Consider the following 19,991-nt stretch of genomic DNA (forward strand, 5'->3'; position numbering starts at 1 on the left):
AAGCAGGGGGCCCCAGAGAGGACTACAGATCTATTACAGCAGTAGAATAACCCCATCAGACCACAACCAAGGAGCATCAAAAGTCGTGCTATAAATTCCCAGACAACACAAAGATTCCTTGATGCCCTTCCAGACTCCCTCGGCCTACCCAAGGACGTCAGAGGACAAAAATCAGTTAACCACCTAACTGAGGAACTCAATTTAACCTTGCGTATTACCCTAGATGCAGTTGCACCCCTAAAAACAAAAAACATTTGTCATAAGAAACTAGCTCCCTGGTATACAGAAAATACCAGAGCCCTGAAGCTTCCAGAAAATTGGAGCGGAAATGGCGCCACACCAAACTGGAAACTCACTGCCTCCCTGAAGACAAACAATGTATACAAAATGCTTCAGTCTGGTTTTAGACCCCATCATAGCACTGAGACTGCACTTGTGAAGGTGGTAAATGACCTTTTAAATGGCATCAGACCGAGGCTCTGCATCTGTCCTTGTGCTCCTAGACCTTAGTACTACCCTTGATACCATCGATCACCACATTCATTTGGAGAGATTGGAAACCCAAATTGGTCTACACGGACAAGTTCTGGCCTGGTTTAGATCTTATCTGTCGGAAAGATATCAGTTTGTCTCTGTGAATGGTTTGTCCTCTGACAAATCAACTGTAAATTTCGGTGTTCCTCAAGGTTCCGTTTTAGGACCACTATTGTTTTCACTATATATTTTACCTCTTGGGGATGTCATTCGAAAAGATAATGTTAACTTTCACTGCTATGCGGATGACACACAGCTGTACATTTCAACGAAACATGGTGAAGCCCCAAAATTGCCCTTGCTAGAAGCCTGTGTTTCAGACATAAGGAAGTGGATGGCTGCAAACGTTCTACTTTTAAACTCAGACAAAACAGAGATGCTTGTTCTAGATACTAAGAAACAAAGAGATATTCTGTTGAATCTGACAATTAATCTTAATGGTTGTACAGTCGTCTCAAATAAAACTGTGAAGGACCTCGGCGTTACTCTGGACCCTGATCTCTCTTTTGACGAACATATCAAGACTGTTTCAAGGACAGCTTTTTTCCATCTACGTAACATTGCGAAAATCAGAAACTTTCTGTCCAAAAATGATGCAGAAAAATTAATCCATGCTTTTTTTGCTTCTAGGTTAGACTACTGCAATGCTCTACTTTCCGGCTACCCGGATAAAGCACCAAATAAACTTCAGTTAGTGCTAAATACGGCTGCTAGAATCCTGACTAGAACCAAAACATTTGATCATATTACTCCAGCCTCTCTACACTGGCTTCCTGTTAAGGCAAGGGCTGATTTAAAGGTTTTACTGCTAACCTACAAAGCATTACATGAGCTTGCTCCTACCTATCTCTCTGATTTGGTCCTGCCATACATACCTACACGTACGCTACGGTCACAAGACGCAGGCCTCCTTACTGTCCCTAGAATTTCTAAGCAAACAGCTGGAGGCAGGGCTTTCTCCTATAGAGCTCAATTTTTATGGAATGGTTTGCCTACCCATGTGAGAGACGCAGACTCGGTCTCAACCTTTAAGTCTTTACTGAAGACTCATCTCTTCAGTGGGTCATATGATTGAGTGTAGCCTGGCCCAGGAGTGTGAACGTGAACGGAAATCCTCTGGAGCAACGAACCGCCCTTGCTGTCTCTGCCTGGCCAGTTCCCCTCTTTCCACTGGGATTCTCTGCCTCTAACCCTATTACAGGGGCTGAGTCACTGGCTTACTGGTGCTCTTTCATGCCGTTCCAAGGAGGGGTGCGTCACTTGTGTGGGTTGAGTCACTGATGCCCCCCCCTTGGGTTGTGCCGTGGTGGAGATAGTTGTGGGCTATACTCGGCCTTGTCTCAGGATGGTAAGTTGGTGGTTGAAGATATCCCTCTAGTGGTGTGAGGGTTGTGCTTTGGCAAAGTGGTTGGGGTTATATCCTTCCTGTTTGGCCCTGTCCGGGGGTGTCATCGGATGGGGCCACAGTGTCTCCTGAACCCTCCTGTCTCAGCCTCCAGTATTTATGCTGCAGTAGTTCATGTGTCGGGGGGCTAGGGTCAGTTTGTTATATCTGGAGTACTTCTCCTGTCTTATCCGGTGTCCTGTGTGAATTTAAGTATGCTCTCTCTAATTCTCTCTTTCTTTCTCTCTCAGAGGACCTGAGCCCTAGGACCATGCCTCAGGACTACCTGGCATGATGACTCCTTGCTGTCCCCAGTCCACCTGGCCGTGCTGCTGCTCCAGTTTCAAATGTTCTGCCTGTGATTATTATTATTTGACAATACTGGTAATTTATGAACATTTGAACATCTTGGCCATGTTCTGTTATAATCTCCACCCGGCAGAGCCAGAAGAGGACTGGCCACCCCTCATAGCCTGGTTCCTCTCTAGGTTTCTACCTAGGTTTTGGCCTTTCTAGGGAGTTTTTCCTAGCCACCGTGCTTCTACACCTGCATTGCTTGCTGTTTGGGGTTTTAGGCTGGGTTTCTGTACAGCACTTTGAGATATCAGCTGATGTATGAAAGGCTATATAAATAAATTTGATTTGTACCCTGTCCCACCCTAACACCACCCTGTATCTGTCCCACCCTAACACCACCCTGCTCCCTGTCCCACCCTAACACCACCTTGCTCCCTGTACCACCCTAACACCACCCTGTCTCTGTGCCACCCTAACACCACCCTAACACCACCCTGTCTCTGTACCACCCTAACACCACCCTGTCTCTGTCCCACCCTAACACCACCCTGTACCACCCGAACACCACCCTGTACCCTGTCCCACCCTAACACCACCTTGCTCCCTGTCCAGCAGCTCAGAATGTGATTACCGCTCCTCTTCCTGCGGTTTATCCCGGTAGTGTCCCGCCGTAACTCCTCTCATCCTGCCAAGCCTGGGACTTAGTGCAATCTTCAGTTGACACACAATCCAGCACCACATACACGGTCAGTGGCAGTGCACCCTGCTCTGCACCACTCCTCTTATGTAATAGGAGTTTCCTCTTCTCTCACAAACAAGACACGATGAATGTGGGATGTGCAAAGCAGAGATCGCAAGGGCCAACGTTCCAGAACGCGGACAACATTCTAGAATGCAGAGAGCATATTCTATAGTGCAGACAACATTCTACAATGCAGACAACATTCTATAATGCAGAGAACATTCTATAATGCAGAGAACATTCTACAGTGCCGACAACATTCTATAATGCCGACAACATTCTATAATGCCATAAAAGTTCTAGAATGTTAACAAGGTTCTGGAATACAAATCTTCTAGAAGGTTAACGATGTTCTAGAATATTAACATGAATAACAGCTGTTATAATAGGTTGGGACTTAAGACAGGAAGGAAATGAAGACACTCTTACAGTCCATATACTGGAACTACAACTTACTTTTATTGTAAGTTGATTATAATACACTCATGTTGACATTGGTTATAGAATCACCAGACAATATAATAATGATCATTACTAATAATAGAATGTGACATTGTGTTCCAAAGCTGTTATGTATACAGTGTTGGTCTGGCTCCTCAGTGACAGCTTGGGTACAGGCTGCTCTGCTCCCCTCCTCTCCTCTCCTGACAGAGTGAGGCTGAGTGGTTGTTGCCAAACCTTTCTCTCTCCCTCTGATGTTTACACTTTCATAACAGCAACATATCCTTCTCTATAACAGTGTTGTACTGAACTCTAATCAGTTGAATAACTTGTTCTACATGACGGGTTCAGCTGATGGTGCTCCACTCAAAAGCATAAACCCATGATTACAATAGTATTATTAATAGGTATGTGAAACAAACATTACATCTGAATTTGATTCATATAGTATTATTGACAGGTATGTGAAACAAACATTTCTGCTCTCTTGCCAACTCCTTATGGAATTGTCAACCCAAACACATTAGCAGGAACAGACTGGCACTCAGGCTCGTCTCAGTATGAGGATTGAAACAGTACATATTGTCTGCATTAAACTTTAGACCAACAGTCCAGACCCTAGGATATACACTGGGCAGTTCAAAGGAAAACTAGAATAAAGCAATTAAGTCAAATAATTTATTCAACAACATTCCCTTTAAATAAGAAAAAGAAGATGAAGGATGATGAGCAGCTAGATCAAAGACCTTTGACAGCTGGAACCAAGAGAACCAGCCACTTGGTTATAAAGAAGATGAAGGATGATGAGCAGCTAGATCAAAGACCTTTGACAGCAGGAACCAAGAGAACCAGCCACTTGGTTATAAAGAAGATGAAGGATGATGAGCAGCTAGATCAAAGACCTGTGACAGCAGGAACCAAGAGAACCAGCCACTTGGTTTCTATAGTAAATATCACCAACAAATAAATAATCACATGGTATATATATTAAAATATGATAAACTGACTAGTTATGGCTTTGGTTAACTAAAGAAAGCCTACTATACAGCTGATGAATAAAAACACATTGATTTCAAGTATAGAGTTTCCCCTTTACCATCACCAGGTGGGTTAAAGGAACAATCAGGTGTTTCAGAATACAGAGAAACACCTCCAGCTGGGTTCAATATACCGACCTGGGGATCGATTCAATCAGGAGCTCTGTTTATCCCTGGAGCTGTATCGGTATCCCAGTGAGCACAAGACGTACTTTCAACGTTGTTGTTGTTGATATTCCAAGGCTGCATGAAGCCCCGTCTATGAACAGGTCCTGTGTTTCATCAGGTTCAGAGTTATTTTTGCATCATTTATGATTCAGACTTAGATCCAGGGCTGGTGTCGGTGGCTGCAGCTAACATCAACAATCACAATTTACATCCATAAAGTTACATGTCTAACAGAAAGCACATACCACACTACGTTGACAGGTTGAACAACGTAGCTAGAATACTTCATTTTTATAGGTGCACTGGTGCTCCTAAATTCAAATTGCAGGTTGCACAGCAAAATATTTAGGCGCAAATGTAAGTAAAATGTACCCTCTGTAGAGCCCTGCCATGTGGAGGTTATTTATGTGGACCCAAGCAGAGAGGGTTGGACCTGACAGTGTATCATCAAGAGAAGAGGGTAGGGCCTGACAGTGTATCATCAAGAGGGTAGGGCTTGACAGTGTATCATCAAGAGGGTAGGGCAAGACAGTGTATTATCAAGAGGGTAGGGCCTGACAGTGTATCATCAAGAGAAGAGGGTAGGGCCAGACAGTGTATCATCAAGAGGGTAGGGCCTGACAGTGTATCATCAAGAGGGTAGGGCCTGACAGTGTATCATCAAGAGGGTAGGGCCAGACAGTGTATCATCAAGAGGGTAGGGCCTGACAGTGTATCATCAAGAGAAGAGGGTTGGACCTGACAGTGTATCATCAAGAGAAAAGGGTAGGGCCTGACAGTGTATCATCAAGAGAAGAGGGCCTGACAGTGTATCATCAAGAGAAGAGGGTAGGGCCTGACAGTGTATCATCAAGAGGGTAGGGCCTGACAGTGTATCATCAAGAGGGTTGGACCTGACAGTGTATCATCAAGAGAAAAGGGTAGGGCCAGACAGTGTATCATCAAGAGAAGAGGGTTGGACCTGACAGTGTATCATCAAGAGAAGAGGGCCTGACAGTGTATCATCAAGAGGGTAGGGCCTGACAGTGTATCATCAAGAGGGTAGGGCCTGACAGTGTATCATCAAGAGGGTAGGGCCTGACAGTGCATCATCAAGAGAAGAGGGTTGGACCTGACAGTGTATCATCAAGAGAAAAGGGTAGGGCCTGACAGTGTATCATCAAGAGAAAAGGGTAGGGCCAGACAGTGTATCATCAAGAGGGTAGGGCCTGACAGTGTATCATCAAGAGGGTAGGGCCTGACAGTGCATCATCAAGAGAAGAGGGTTGGACCTGACAGTGTATCATCAAGAGAAAAGGGTAGGGCCTGACAGTGTATCATCAAGAGAAAAGGGTAGGGCCTGACAGTGTATCATCAAGAGAAAAGGGTAGGGCCTGACAGTGTATCATCAAGAGAAAAGGGTAGGGCCAGACAGTGTATTGTCAATAGAAGAGGGTTGGACCTGACAGTGTATCATCAAGAGAAGAGGGCCTGACAGTGTATCATCAAGAGGGTAGGGCCTGACAGTGTATCATCAAGAGGGTAGGGCCTGACAGTGTATCATCAAGAGGGTTGGGCCTGACAGTGTATCATCAAGAGAAGAGGGTAGGGCCAGACAGTGTATCAAGAGAAGAGGGTAGGACCAGACAGTGTATCAAGAGAAGAGGGTTGGACCTGACAGTGTATCATCAAGAGAAGAGGGTTGGACCTGACAGTGTATTGTCAATAGAAGAGGGTAGGACCTGACAGTTCATCAAGAGAAGAGGGTAGGGCCAGACAGTGCATCAAGAGAAGAGGGTGGGACCTGACAGTGCATCAAGGGAAGAGGGTAGGGCCAGACAGTTCATCAATAGAAGAGGGTAGGACCTGATAGTGCATCGTCAGATAGTTATTTCCTGTTTTGATGCTCAGATGATCTAACAGTAAAACATTGGTACAGCGTGTGTTGTTGGGACCTCTTTGCGGGGTGCAGGGTTAGAAGCTGGAGCACGGGGCAGGAGGCAGATTCCCTGGTCGGTTTGGGGCTAGGCAGACCCTTCTCAGACCTCTCAGGCCACGGCAGGGGAGGTGCTCCAGAAGCACCAACGTCGTCTGCTGTGGTGTTTGTTGAGAACCACGTCCTCTTTCTCCCTCTCCTTCCTCACCCGCTGGTAGTGGTCCTCCTCCTTCAGGTACCACACTGGGGGCCAGCGGTGCTTCTCAAAATATTCCTGGTTCTCTGGGAGGGAAACACAACACCGACAGACCATCAGACAACATGTAGTGTAGCTACCACAGACTGGGCAGTACAGAGCACAGGTGGCAAACTCATTCCATAGAAGGTTTTCACTCTTCCCTTGGACTTGATTGATCCATTAAGGTCACTAATTAGTTAGGCAGTCCAATCACCTTGTTTTCTAGGTCTTCATTAAACACAAATGGAAAGGAAATAACAAAAAGCAGCAGACATTATCAAGAGAAGAGGGTATCTGACAGGAAACACATGAATAGAAGTCCAAAACCAAACTGTTCAGTGTTCACCGTTCATTGATTGTGATTGGTTGTGTGCTGATCAGAACCAGCGGACGAATAACTCACCTGCAGATTTGGCCTTGATCTCTTTGCGATAGTTGGCACAGACATTGTTGTAGTGAGTGCAGATGTGATGTAAGCACCAAGCTGCTAACTGGTTAGCATTATGGAACTGGAAGAAAAACAAAACGAGGGGAAATACATTGAAACCTGCAGAACAATTATCCTATATTTAAAACTGCAGATCAATCATCCTATATTTAAAACTGCAGATCAATCATCTTATATTTAAAACTGTAGAACAATCATCCTATATTTAAAACTGCAGAACAATCATCCTATATTTAAACTGCAGAACAATCATCCTATATTTAAAACTGCAGATCAATCATCCTATATTTAAAACTGCAGAACAATCATCCTATATTTAAAACTGCAGAACAATCATCCTATATTTAAACTGCAGAACAATCATCCTAGGTGAATACCTCCGTCTATATCCCGTTCTAGTAAACCAACCTGAGTAAGTTCCAGACAGGTGAGTACCTCTCTGTCTATATCCTGTTCTAGTAAACCAACCTGAGCCAGTTCCAGAGAGGTGAGTACCTCCCTGTCTATATCCTGTTCTAGTAAACCAACCTGAGCCAGTTCCAGACAGGTGAGTACTTCGCCGTCTATATCCTGTTCTAGTAAACCAACCTGAGCCAGTTCCAGACAGGTGAGTACTTCGCCGTCTATATCCTGTTCTAGTAAACCAACCTGAGCCAGTTCCAGACAGGTGAGTACTTTGCCGTCTATATCCTGTTCTAGTAAACCAACCTGAGCCAGTTCCAGACAGGTGAGTACCTCTCTGTCTATATCCTGTTCTAGTAAACCAACCTGAGTAAGTTCCAGACAGGTGAGTACTTCGCCGTCTATATCCTGTTCTAGTAAACCAACCTGAGCCAGTTCCAGACAGGTGAGTACCTCTCTGTCTATATCCTGTTCTAGTAAACCAACCTGAGCCAATTCCAGACAGGTGAGTACCTCTCTGTCTATATCCTGTTCTAGTAAACCAACCTGAGCCAGTTCCAGATAGGTGAGTACTTCGCCATCTATATCCTGTCCATCTTTGGAGGCTTTCACCAGCTCACTCACAGCATAGTGTTCTGTGGAGCAGACAGAGGAAACCTCTTCAGACAACCTTTATAATAAACTACATAGAGTTTCAGAACCCAAGTTGAAAGCAATATTCTATAGACGATGCTTCACGGTCACAAGGCACCCAAGAAAAACAATACAGAAAGGGTTAAAAAGGGTTCACTCCAGCAGTATGCAATCCCAGCTACCGCAGCACTGTAGTTACAGTTTTAATACTGTAGTAATACTGTAACTACAATGACACAGGTACAAATACACTATGAATCTCAGAATACACAGAGCTAGGAGACAAAGGTGTTTCTATATTAAGGCCTGTCTGCTGTCCTAAAGCCCTGCCTGTCTACCGAGCTCTACAGAGCAGAGGACGTTTGTTGTTGTTGATGTTTCCATTCCGTTTGGTTTGTTGTTGTTGATGTTTCCATTCCGTTTGGTTTGTTGTTGTTGATGTTTCCATTCCGTTTGGTTTGTTGTTGTTGTTGTTGTCATTCCGTTTGGTTTGTTGTTGTTGTTGTTTCCATTCCGTTTGGTTTGTTGTTGTTGTTTCCATTCCGTTTGGTTTGTTGTTGTTGTTGTTTCCATTCTGTTTGTTTTTTTTGTTGATGTTGATGTTGATGTTTCCATTCAGTTTGGTATGTTGTTGTTGTTGATGTTTCCATTCCGTTTGGTATGTTGTTGTTGATGTTTCCATTCTGTTTGTTTTTTGTTGTTGTTTCCATTCTGTTTGTTTTTTTGTTGATGTTGATGTTTCCATTCAGTTTGGTATGTTGTTGATGTTTCCATTCCGTTTGGTTTGTTGTTGTTGTTGTTGTTTCCATTCCGTTTGGTTGGTTGTTGTTGTTTCCATTCCGTTTGGTTTGTTGTTGATGTTTCCATTCCGTTTGGTTTGTTGTTGTTGATGTTTCCATTCCGTTTGGTTTGTTGTTGTTGTTGTTGTTTCCATTCCGTTTGGTTTGTTGTTGTTGTTGTTTCCATTCCGTTTGGTTTGTTGTTGTTGTTTCCATTCCGTTTGGTTTGTTGTTGTTGTTGTTGTTGTTTCCATTCCGTTTGGTTTGTTGTTGTTGATGTTTCCATTCCGTTTGGTATGTTGTTGTTGATGATTCCTTTCCGTTTGGTGTGTTGTTGTTGATGTTTCCATTCCGTTTGGTATGTTGTTGTTGATGATTCCTTTCCGTTTGGTATGTTGTTGTTGATGTTTCCATTCCGTTTGGTTTGTTGTTGTTGTTTCCATTCCGTTTGGTTTGTTGTTGTTGTTTCCATTCCGTTTGGTTTGTTGTTGATGTTTCCATTCAGTTTGGTATGTTGTTGTTGATGTTTCCATTCCGTTTGGTTTGTTGTTGATGTTTCCATTCTGTTTGGTATGTTGTTGATGTTTCCATTCTGTTTGGTATGTTGTTGATGTTTCCATTTCGTTTGGTTTGTTGTATGTTCTGTTGTCATGTTCCAAAAGAAGCACAGGAATCATCTTGTACATACAGTAATATGCCTGATTTAATAAGCTTCAAAATAAAATCATTTTGAAACAGAAATGGCTGCCAGCAGAACAGTTACAGTCACTCACCCTCAAGACAACATGAAAACAGTTCAACCAGTTTTGCTAGAGAAAGTAAAATGGTCAATGATCAAAAGGTCAGAATGATCAACTCAACTCTCCTCCTCAGCCAGTGTGTCCTGATCGACCCCGCTCCTCAGCCAGTGTCCCCTGATCGACCCCGTTCCTCAGCCAGTGTCCCCTGATCGACCCTGCTCCTCAGCCAGTGTCCCCTGATCGACCCCGCTCCTCAGCCAGTGTGTCCTGATCGACCCCGCTCCTCAGCCAGTGTCCCCTGATCGACCCCGCTCCTCAGCCAGTGTCCCCTGATCGACCCCGCTCCTCAGCCAGTGTGTCCTGATCGACCCCGCTCCTCAGCCAGTGTGTCCTGATCGACCCCGCTCCTCAGCCAGTGTGTCCTGATCGACTCCGCTCCTCAGCCAGTGTCCTGATCGACTCCGCTCCTCAGCCAGTGTGTCCTGATCGACCCCGCTCCTCAGCCAGTGTGTCCTGATCGACCCCGCTCCTCAGCCAGTGTGACCTGATCGACCCTGCTCCTCAGCCAGTGTGTCCTGATCGACCCCGCTCCTCAGCCAGTGTGTCCTGATCGACCCCGCTCCTCAGCCAGTGTGTCCTGATCGACCCCGCTCCTCAGCCAGTGTGTCCTGATCGACCCCGCTCCTCAGCCAGTGTCCTGATCGACTCCGCTCCTCAGCCAGTGTCCTGATCGACTCCGCTCCTCAGCCAGTGTGTCCTGATCGACCCCGCTCCTCAGCCAGTGTGTCCTGATCGACCCCGCTCCTTAGCCAGTGTGTCCTGATCGACCCTGCTCCTCAGCCAGTGTCCCCTGATCGACCCTGCTCCTCAGCCAGTGTCCCCTGATCGACCCTGCTCCTCAGCCAGTGTGTCCTGATCGACCCTGCTCCTCAGCCAGTGTCCCCTGATCGACCCTGCTCCTCAGCCAGTGTCCCCTGATCGACCCTGCTCCTCAGCCAGTGTCCCCTGATCGACCCTGCTCCTCAGCCAGTGTCCTCTGATCAACCATGCTCCTCAGCCAGTGTGTCCTGATCAACCCTGCTCCTCAGCCAGTGTCCTCTGATCAACCATGCTCCTCAGCCAGTGTGTCCTGATCAACCCTGCTCCTCAGCCAGTGGATTTCGAACAAACAATCTATGAATGACCCAGAATGCACTGAGGAGCATTAACACATTGGAGTCAATTTAGGAACACCCCCTTAGAGAGTTGGGACATTGGAGTTCTGCATTGTGATGCACTGCAGCCATGTTATCTCCCCATTGACATTACATGGGGATAGTGAATGCTATGTAACTGAAGGTCTAGAACTAGAACAATATTCTACTGTCTAAAAGCCCAAATCTCGAAACAGATGGCTCTGGACAGAGCAGACTGCTGATGGATCAAGCACCTGTGAGGGCGGTCAGTCTGGGGAGACAGTCTGTTAGCCAGGGTTATGGTTAGTACCTGTCAGAGCAGTCAGTCTGGGGAGACAGTCTGTTAACCAGGGTTAGTACCTGTCAGAGCAGTCAGTCTGGGGAGTCAGTCTGTTAGCCAGGGTTAGTACCTGTCAGAGCAGTCAGTCTGGGGAGACAGTCTGTTAGCCAGGGTTATGGTTAGTACCTGTCAGAGCAGTCAGTCTAGGGAGACAGTCTGTTAGCCAGGGTTATGGTTAATACCTGTCAGAGCAGTCAGTCTGGGGAGACAGTCTGTTAACCAGGGTTATGGTTAGTACCTGTCAGAGCAGTCAGTCTGGGGAGACAGAGTCTGTTAACCAGGGTTAGTACCTGTCAGAGCAGTCAGTCTGGGAAGACAGTCTGTTAACCAGGGTTATGGTTAGTACCTGTCAGAGCAGTCAGTCTGGGGAGACAGTCTGTTAACCAGGGTTATGGTTAGTACCTGTCAGAGCAGTCAGTCTGGGGAGTCAGTCTGTTAACCAGGGTTAGTACCTGTCAGAGCAGTCAGTCTGGGGAGACAGTCTGTTAACCAGGGTTAGTACCTGTCAGAGCAGTCAGTCTGGGGAGTCAGTCTGTTAACCAGGGTTAGTACCTGTCAGAGCAGTCAGTCTGGGAAGACAGTCTGTTAACCAGGGTTATGGTTAGTACCTGTCAGAGCAGTCAGTCTGGGGAGACAGAGTCTGTTAGCCAGGGCCGTCAACTCCATAGGATCCAGCTCTGCCATGGGACAAAGCTGATTGGTGTAGAGATACTCCAGAACAGCCTGCATACACACCCTGCTGGTGCCTGGGAACGAGACCTAAACACACAGATACACACAGACACAGACACACACAGGAAAGAACAGAGACATCATTTGACAACATCTAAATGTCCTGTTTCACTGTCAGTAAAGACCAACATTAGAGACTACAGGGGCTCTGTAAAGACTACAGAGGCCCTGCAAAGACTAGCAGCAGACTACAGAGGCTCTGTAAGGACTAGCAGCAGACTAGAGGCTCTGTAGAAACTAGGACACCGGGTAGTAGCTTGCTACCACACTAAAATAAAGATGTCCCCATGGTTAAAGAGAGAGGTAGTGTTAGCCTGCTGGTCTGCCTGTCTGCCTGCCTGAGAGCAGTGAAACAGAACAGGACTCTGTTCAGAGAGAGGTAGTGTTAGCCTGCTGGTCTGCCTGTTAGGCTGCTGGTCTGCCTGTTAGCCTGCTGGTCTGCCTGTTAGCCTGCTGGTCTGCCTGTTAGCCTGCTGGTCTGCCTGTCTGCCTGTCTGAGAGCAGTGAAACAGAACAGGACTCTGTTCAGAGAGAGGTAGTGTTAGCCTGCTGGTCTGCCTGTTAGGCTGCTGGTCTGCCTGTTAGCCTGCTGGTCTGCCTGTTAGCCTGCTGGTCTGCCTGTCTGCCTGTCTGAGAGCAGTGAAACAGAACAGGACTCTGTTCAGAGAGAGGTAGTGTTAGCCTGCTGGTCTGCCTGTTAGGCTGCTGGTCTGCCTGTTAGCCTGCTGGTCTGCCTGTTAGCCTGCTGGTCTGCCTGTTAGCCTGCTGGTCTGCCTGTCTGCCTGTCTGAGAGCAGTGAAACAGAACAGGACTCTGTTCAGAGAGAGGTAGTGTTAGCCTGCTGGTCTGCCTGTCAGCCTGCTGGTCTGCCTGTCAGCCTGCTGGTCTGCCTGTCAGCCTGCTGGTCTGCCTGTCAGCCTGCTGGTCTGCCTGTCAGCCTGCTGGTCTGCCTGTTAGCCTGCTGGTCTGCCTGTTAGCCTGCTGGTCTGCCTGTTAGCCTGCTGGTCTGCCTGCCTGCCTGCCTGAGAGCAGTGAAACAGAACAGGACTCTGTGTTCAGACAGTGTCCTTGTTCTAACGGCTATTTAAAGATCTCTGAATGACGTCTATTTTTACTCGTTACTCTGATGAATCGGTCATGTCACTGTTCCTACTGCTACCTGGGGTTTAATCAATGAACTGGAGACAACATCCCATATTCCCTATGGTCCTGGTCAACTGGAGACAACATCCCATATTCCTTATAGATCCTGGTCAACTGGAGACAACATCCCATATTCCCTATAGATCCTGGTCAACTGGAGACAACATCCCATTCCCTATATTCCCTATGGATCCTGGTCAACTGGAGACAACATCCCATATTCCCTATAGATCCTGGTCAACTGGAGACAACATCCCATTCCCTATATTCCCTATGGATCCTTGTAATCCCTATGGATCCTGGTCAGGTGTGTGCCTTTCCAAATCATATCCAATCAATTGAATTCACCACAGGTGGACTCCAATCAAGTTGAAGAAACATCAAGGACGATCAATGGAAACAGGATGCACCTGAGCTCAATTTCGAGTTTCATAGCAAAGGGTCCGAATACTTATGTAAATAAGGTATTTCTATATTTCATTTTGTATAAAAGTGCAATAAAATAAAATAAAAATATGTATTTTCTCTTTGTCATTATAGGGTATTGTATGTGGAGTGATGACTTCGTCAATGTACTTATTAATGAAGCCAACTCCTCACTGGTACTTCCTGTTTTAGTGTTTGCTTGTAAATAAAATACCCTGCTCAAAAGTAGTTTACTACATAGGGAATAGGGTGCCATTTGGGACAAAGATAACCCTAACCCAGACTGTGCTGCAGACAAGTTAACTCTCCATGAAGGATCCTTCGAACACAGCACCCTAACCCCAACACTAGATATTACTCTGTGTTGTCGACTCACCTCGTTGTTAGCACTCTCCATGAAGGATCCTCCGAACACAGCAGCCATCCAATCACAGGAGGAGATGAGCAGAGGTCTGTGAGCATTGATGGTTCCATCCTCCAACCTGAAGGTGACGTCTGAGACAGAGAAATTATAACAACCTGAAGGTGACGTCTGAGACACATTACAACAACCTGAAGGTGACGTCTGAGATACAGAGACATTATAACAACAACCTGAAGGTGACGTCTGAGACAGACACATTATAACAACAACCTGAAGGTGACGTCTGAGACAGACACATTATAACAACAACCTGAAGGTGACGTCTGAGACAGAGACATTACAACAGCAACCTGAAGGTGACGTCTGAGACAGAGACATTACAACAACAACCTGAAGGTGACGTCTGAGACAGAGACATTACAACAACAACCTGAAGGTGACGTCTGAGACAGAGACATTACAACAACAACCTGAAGGTGACGTCTGAGACAGAGACATTACAACAACAACCTGAAGGTGACGTCTGAGACAGAGACATTACAACAACAACCTGAAGGTGACGTCTGAGACAGAGACATTACAACAACAACCTGAGACAGAGACATTACAACAACAACCTGAAGGTGACGTCTGAGACAGAGACATTACAACAACAACCTGAAGGTGACGTCTGAGACAGAGACATTACAACAACAACCTGAAGGTGACGTCTGAGACAGAGACATTACAACAACCTGAAGGTGACGTCTGAGACAGAGACATTACAACAACAACCTGAAGGTGACGTCTGAGACAGAGACATTATAACAACAACCTGAAGGTGACGTCTGAGACAGAGACATTATAACAACAACCTGAAGGTGACGTCTGAGACAGAGACATTATAACAACAACCTGAAGGTGACAGAGACATTACAACAACAACCTGAAGGTGACGTCTGAGACAGACATTATAACAACAACTGAAGGTGTCTGAGACAGAGACATTACAACAACAACCTGAAGGTGACGTCTGAGACAGAGACATTACAACAACAACCTGAAGGTGACGTCTGAGACAGAGACAGAGACATTACAACAACAACCTGAAGGTGACGTCTGAGACAGAGACATTACAACAACAACCTGAAGGTGACGTCTGAGACAGAGACATTACAACAACAACCTGAAGGTGACGTCTGAGACAGAGACATTACAACAACAACCTGAAGGTGACGTCTGAGACAGAGACATTGCAACAACAACCTGAAGGTGACGTCTGAGACAGAGACATTATAACAACAACCTGAAGGTGACGTCTGAGACAGGTGAAGGTGACGTCTGAGACAGAGACATTATAACAACAACCTGAAGGTGACGTCTGAGACAGAGACATTATAACAACAACCTGAAGGTGACGTCTGACAGAGACATTATAACAACAACCTGAAGGTGACGTCTGAGACAGAGACATTATCTGAAGGTGAGACAGAGACATTATAACAACAACCTGAAGGTGACGTCTGAGACAGAGACATTATAACAACAACCTGAAGGTGACGTCTGAGACAGAGACATTATAACAACAACCTGAAGGTGACGTCTGAGACAGAGACATTACAACAACAACCTGAAGGTGACGTCTGAGACAGAGACATTACAACAACAACCTGAAGGTGACGTCTGAGACAGAGACATTACAACAACAACCTGAAGGTGACGTCTGAGACAGAGACATTACAACAACAACCTGAAGGTGACGTCTGAGACAGAGACATTACAACAACAACCTGAAGGTGACGTCTGAGACAGAGACATTACAACAACAACCTGAAGGTGACGTCTGAGACAGAGACATTACAACAACAACCTGAAGGTGACGTCTGAGACAGAGACATTATAACAACAACCTGAAGGTGACGTCTGAGACAGAGACATTATAACAACAACCTGAAGGTGATGTCTGAGACAGAGACATTATAACAACAACCTGAAGGTGATGTCTGAGACAGAGACATTATAACAACAACCTGAAGGTGACGTCTGAGACAGAGACATTACAACAACAACCTGAAGGTGACGTCTGAGACAGAGACATTACAACAACAACCTGAAGGTGATGTCTGAGACAGAGACATTATAACAACAACCTGAAGGTGACGTCTGAGACAGAGACATTATAACAACAACCTGAAGGTGACGTCTGAGACAGAGACATTATAACAACAACCTGAAGGTGACGTCTGAGACAGAGACATTATAACAACAACCTGAAGGTGATGTCTGAGACAGAGACATTATAACAACAACCTGAAGGTGATGTCTGAGACAGAGACATTATAACAACAACCTGAAGGTGATGTCTGAGACAGAGACATTATAACAACAACCTGAAGGTGACGTCTGAGACAGAGACATTACAACAACAACCTGAAGGTGACGTCTGAGACAGAGACATTACAACAACAACCTGAAGGTGACGTCTGAGACAGAGACATTATAACAACAACCTGAAGGTGACGTCTGAGACAGAGACATTATAACAACAACCTGAAGGTGACGTCTGAGACAGAGACATTACAACAACAACCTGAAGGTGACGTCTGAGACAGAGACATTATAACAACAACCTGAAGGTGACGTCTGAGACAGAGACATTATAACAACAACCTGAAGGTGACGTCTGAGACAGAGACATTATAACAACAACCTGAAGGTGACGTCTGAGACAGAGACATTATAACAACAACCTGAAGGTGACGTCTGAGACAGAGACATTATAACAACAACCTGAAGGTGATGTCTGAGACAGAGACATTATAACAACAACCTGAAGGTGACGTCTGAGACAGAGACATTATAACAACAACCTGAAGGTGACGTCTGAGACAGAGACATTATAACAACAACCTGAAGGTGATGTCTGAGACAGAGACATTACAACAACAACCTGAAGGTGATGTCTGAGACAGAGACATTATAACAACAACCTGAAGGTGACGTCTGAGACAGAGACATTATAACAACAACCTGAAGGTGATGTCTGAGACAGAGACATTACAACAACAACCTGAAGGTGATGTCTGAGACAGAGACATTATAACAACAACCTGAAGGTGATGTCTGAGACAGAGACATTACAACAACCTGAAGGTGACGTCTGAGACAGAGACATTATAACAACAACCTGAAGGTGACGTCTGAGACAGAGACATTATAACAACAACCTGAAAATGACGTCTGAGACAGAGACATTATAACAACAACCTGAAGGTGACGTCTGAGACAGACATTATAACAACAACCTGAAGGTGACGTCTGAGACAGAGACATTACAACAACAACCTGAAGGTGACGTCTGAGACAGAGACATTATAACAACAACCTGAAGGTGACGTCTGAGACAGAGACATTATAACAACAACCTGAAGGTGATGTCTGAGACAGAGACATTATAACAACAACCTGAAGGTGACGTCTGAGACAGACATTATAACAACAACCTGAAGGTGACGTCTGAGACAGAGACATTACAACAACAACCTGAAGGTGACGTCTGAGACAGAGACATTATAACAACAACCTAAAGGTGATGTGTGCCCCAGAGACATTATAACAACAACCTGAAGGTGATGTGTGCCCCAGAGACATTATAACAACAACCTGAAGGTGATGTGTGCCCCAGAGACATTATAACAACAACCTGAAGGTGATGTCTGAGACAGAGACATTACAACAACAACCTGAAGGTGACGTCTGAGACAGAGACATTACAACAACAACCTGAAGGTGACGTCTGAGACAGAGACATTATAACAACAACCTGAAGGTGACGTCTGAGACAGAGACATTATAACAACAACCTGAAGGTGATGTCTGAGACAGAGACATTATAACAACAACCTGAAGGTGACGTCTGAGACAGAGACATTACAACAACAACCTGAAGGTGATGTCTGAGACAGAGACATTATAACAACAACCTGAAGGTGATGTCTGAGACAGAGACATTATAACAACAACCTGAAGGTGATGTCTGAGACAGAGACATTATAACAACAACCTGAAGGTGACGTCTGAGACAGAGACATTATAACAACAACCTGAAGGTGATGTCTGAGACAGAGACATTATAACAACAACCTGAAGGTGATGTCTGAGACAGAGACATTATAACAACAACCTGAAGGTGATGTCTGAGACATTACAACAACAACCTGAAGGTGATGTCTGAGACAGAGACATTATAACAACAACCTGAAGGTGATGTCTGAGACAGAGACATTATAACAACAACCTGAAGGTGACGTCTGAGACAGAGACATTATAACAACAACCTGAAGGTGACGTCTGAGACAGAGACATTATAACAACAACCTGAAGGTGATGTCTGAGACAGAGACATTATAACAACAACCTGAAGGTGATGTCTGAGACAGAGACATTATAACAACAACCTGAAGGTGACGTCTGAGACAGAGACATTATAACAACAACCTGAAGGTGATGTCTGAGACAGAGACATTACAACAACAACCTGAAGGTGACGTCTGAGACAGAGACATTATAACAACAACCTGAAGGTGACGTCTGAGACAGAGACATTATAACAACAACCTGAAGGTGATGTCTGAGACAGAGACATTACAACAACAACCTGAAGGTGATGTCTGAGACAGAGACATTATAACAACAACCTGAAGGTGATGTCTGAGACAGAGACATTACAACAACCTGAAGGTGACGTCTGAGACAGAGACATTATAACAACAACCTGAAGGTGACGTCTGAGACAGAGACATTATAACAACAACCTGAAGGTGACGTCTGAGACAGAGACATTATAACAACAACCTGAAGGTGACGTCTGAGACAGACATTATAACAACAACCTGAAGGTGACGTCTGAGACAGAGACATTACAACAACAACCTGAAGGTGACGTCTGAGACAGAGACATTATAACAACAACCTGAAGGTGACGTCTGAGACAGAGACATTATAACAACAACCTGAAGGTGACGTCTGAGACAGAGACATTATAACAACAACCTGAAGGTGATGTCTGAGACAGAGACATTATAACAACAACCTGAAGGTGACGTCTGAGACAGACATTATAACAACAACCTGAAGGTGACGTCTGAGACAGAGACATTACAACAACAACCTGAAGGTGACGTCTGAGACAGAGACATTACAACAACAACCTGAAGGTGACGTCTGAGACAGAGACATTATAACAACAACCTAAAGGTGATGTGTGCCCCAGAGACATTATAACAACAACCTGAAGGTGATGTGTGCCCCAGAGACATTATAACAACAACCTGAAGGTGATGTCTGAGACAGAGACACTACAACAACAACCTGAAGGTGATGTCTGAGACAGAGACATTACAACAACAACCTGAAGGTGACGTCTGAGACAGAGACATTATAACAACAACCTGAAGGTGACGTCTGAGACAGAGACATTATAACAACAACCTGAAGGTGATGTCTGAGACAGAGACATTATAACAACAACCTGAAGGTGACGAGACATTATAACAACAACCTGAAGGTGATGTCTGAGACAGAGACATTACAACAACAACCTGAAGGTGATGTCTGAGACAGAGACATTATAACAACAACCTGAAGGTGATGTCTGAGACAGAGACATTATAACAACAACCTGAAGGTGATGTCTGAGACAGAGACATTATAACAACAACCTGAAGGTGACGTCTGAGACAGAGACATTATAACAACAACCTGAAGGTGATGTCTGAGACAGAGACATTATAACAACAACCTGAAGGTGATGTCTGAGACAGAGACATTATAACAACAACCTGAAGGTGATGTCTGAGACATTACAACAACAACCTGAAGGTGATGTCTGAGACAGAGACATTATAACAACAACCTGAAGGTGATGTCTGAGACAGAGACATTATAACAACAACAACCTGAAGGTGACGTCTGAGACAGAGACATTATAACAACAACCTGAAGGTGATGTCTGAAACAGAGACATTATAACAACAACCTGAAGGTGATGTCTGAGACAGAGACATTATAACAAC

General features: G+C 45.2%; 1 protein-coding gene across 1 annotated transcript in view; it reads right to left on the reverse strand.

Annotated features, from left to right (window-relative positions):
• Window positions 1-5,495: 5,495 nt before the first annotated feature.
• The window catches only part of LOC139396892 (Rho related BTB domain containing 1), a 58,704-nt gene continuing 44,208 nt past the window's right edge, over window positions 5,496-19,991 (reverse strand). The window contains exons 7-11 of the mRNA XM_071143816.1: window positions 13,951-14,069; window positions 11,882-12,032; window positions 8,153-8,241; window positions 7,160-7,265; window positions 5,496-6,800 (exon numbers count right to left, since the gene is read on the reverse strand). Coding sequence (XP_070999917.1) covers window positions 6,631-6,800; window positions 7,160-7,265; window positions 8,153-8,241; window positions 11,882-12,032; window positions 13,951-14,069 — 635 coding nt within the window. The 3' untranslated portion in view covers window positions 5,496-6,630. The remainder of the gene's footprint in view (window positions 6,801-7,159; window positions 7,266-8,152; window positions 8,242-11,881; window positions 12,033-13,950; window positions 14,070-19,991) is intronic.

Source organism: Oncorhynchus clarkii, unplaced genomic scaffold (assembly GCF_045791955.1).
Source record: "Oncorhynchus clarkii lewisi isolate Uvic-CL-2024 unplaced genomic scaffold, UVic_Ocla_1.0 unplaced_contig_12997_pilon_pilon, whole genome shotgun sequence".
In the NCBI taxonomy this organism is placed as follows: domain Eukaryota; kingdom Metazoa; phylum Chordata; class Actinopteri; order Salmoniformes; family Salmonidae; genus Oncorhynchus; species Oncorhynchus clarkii.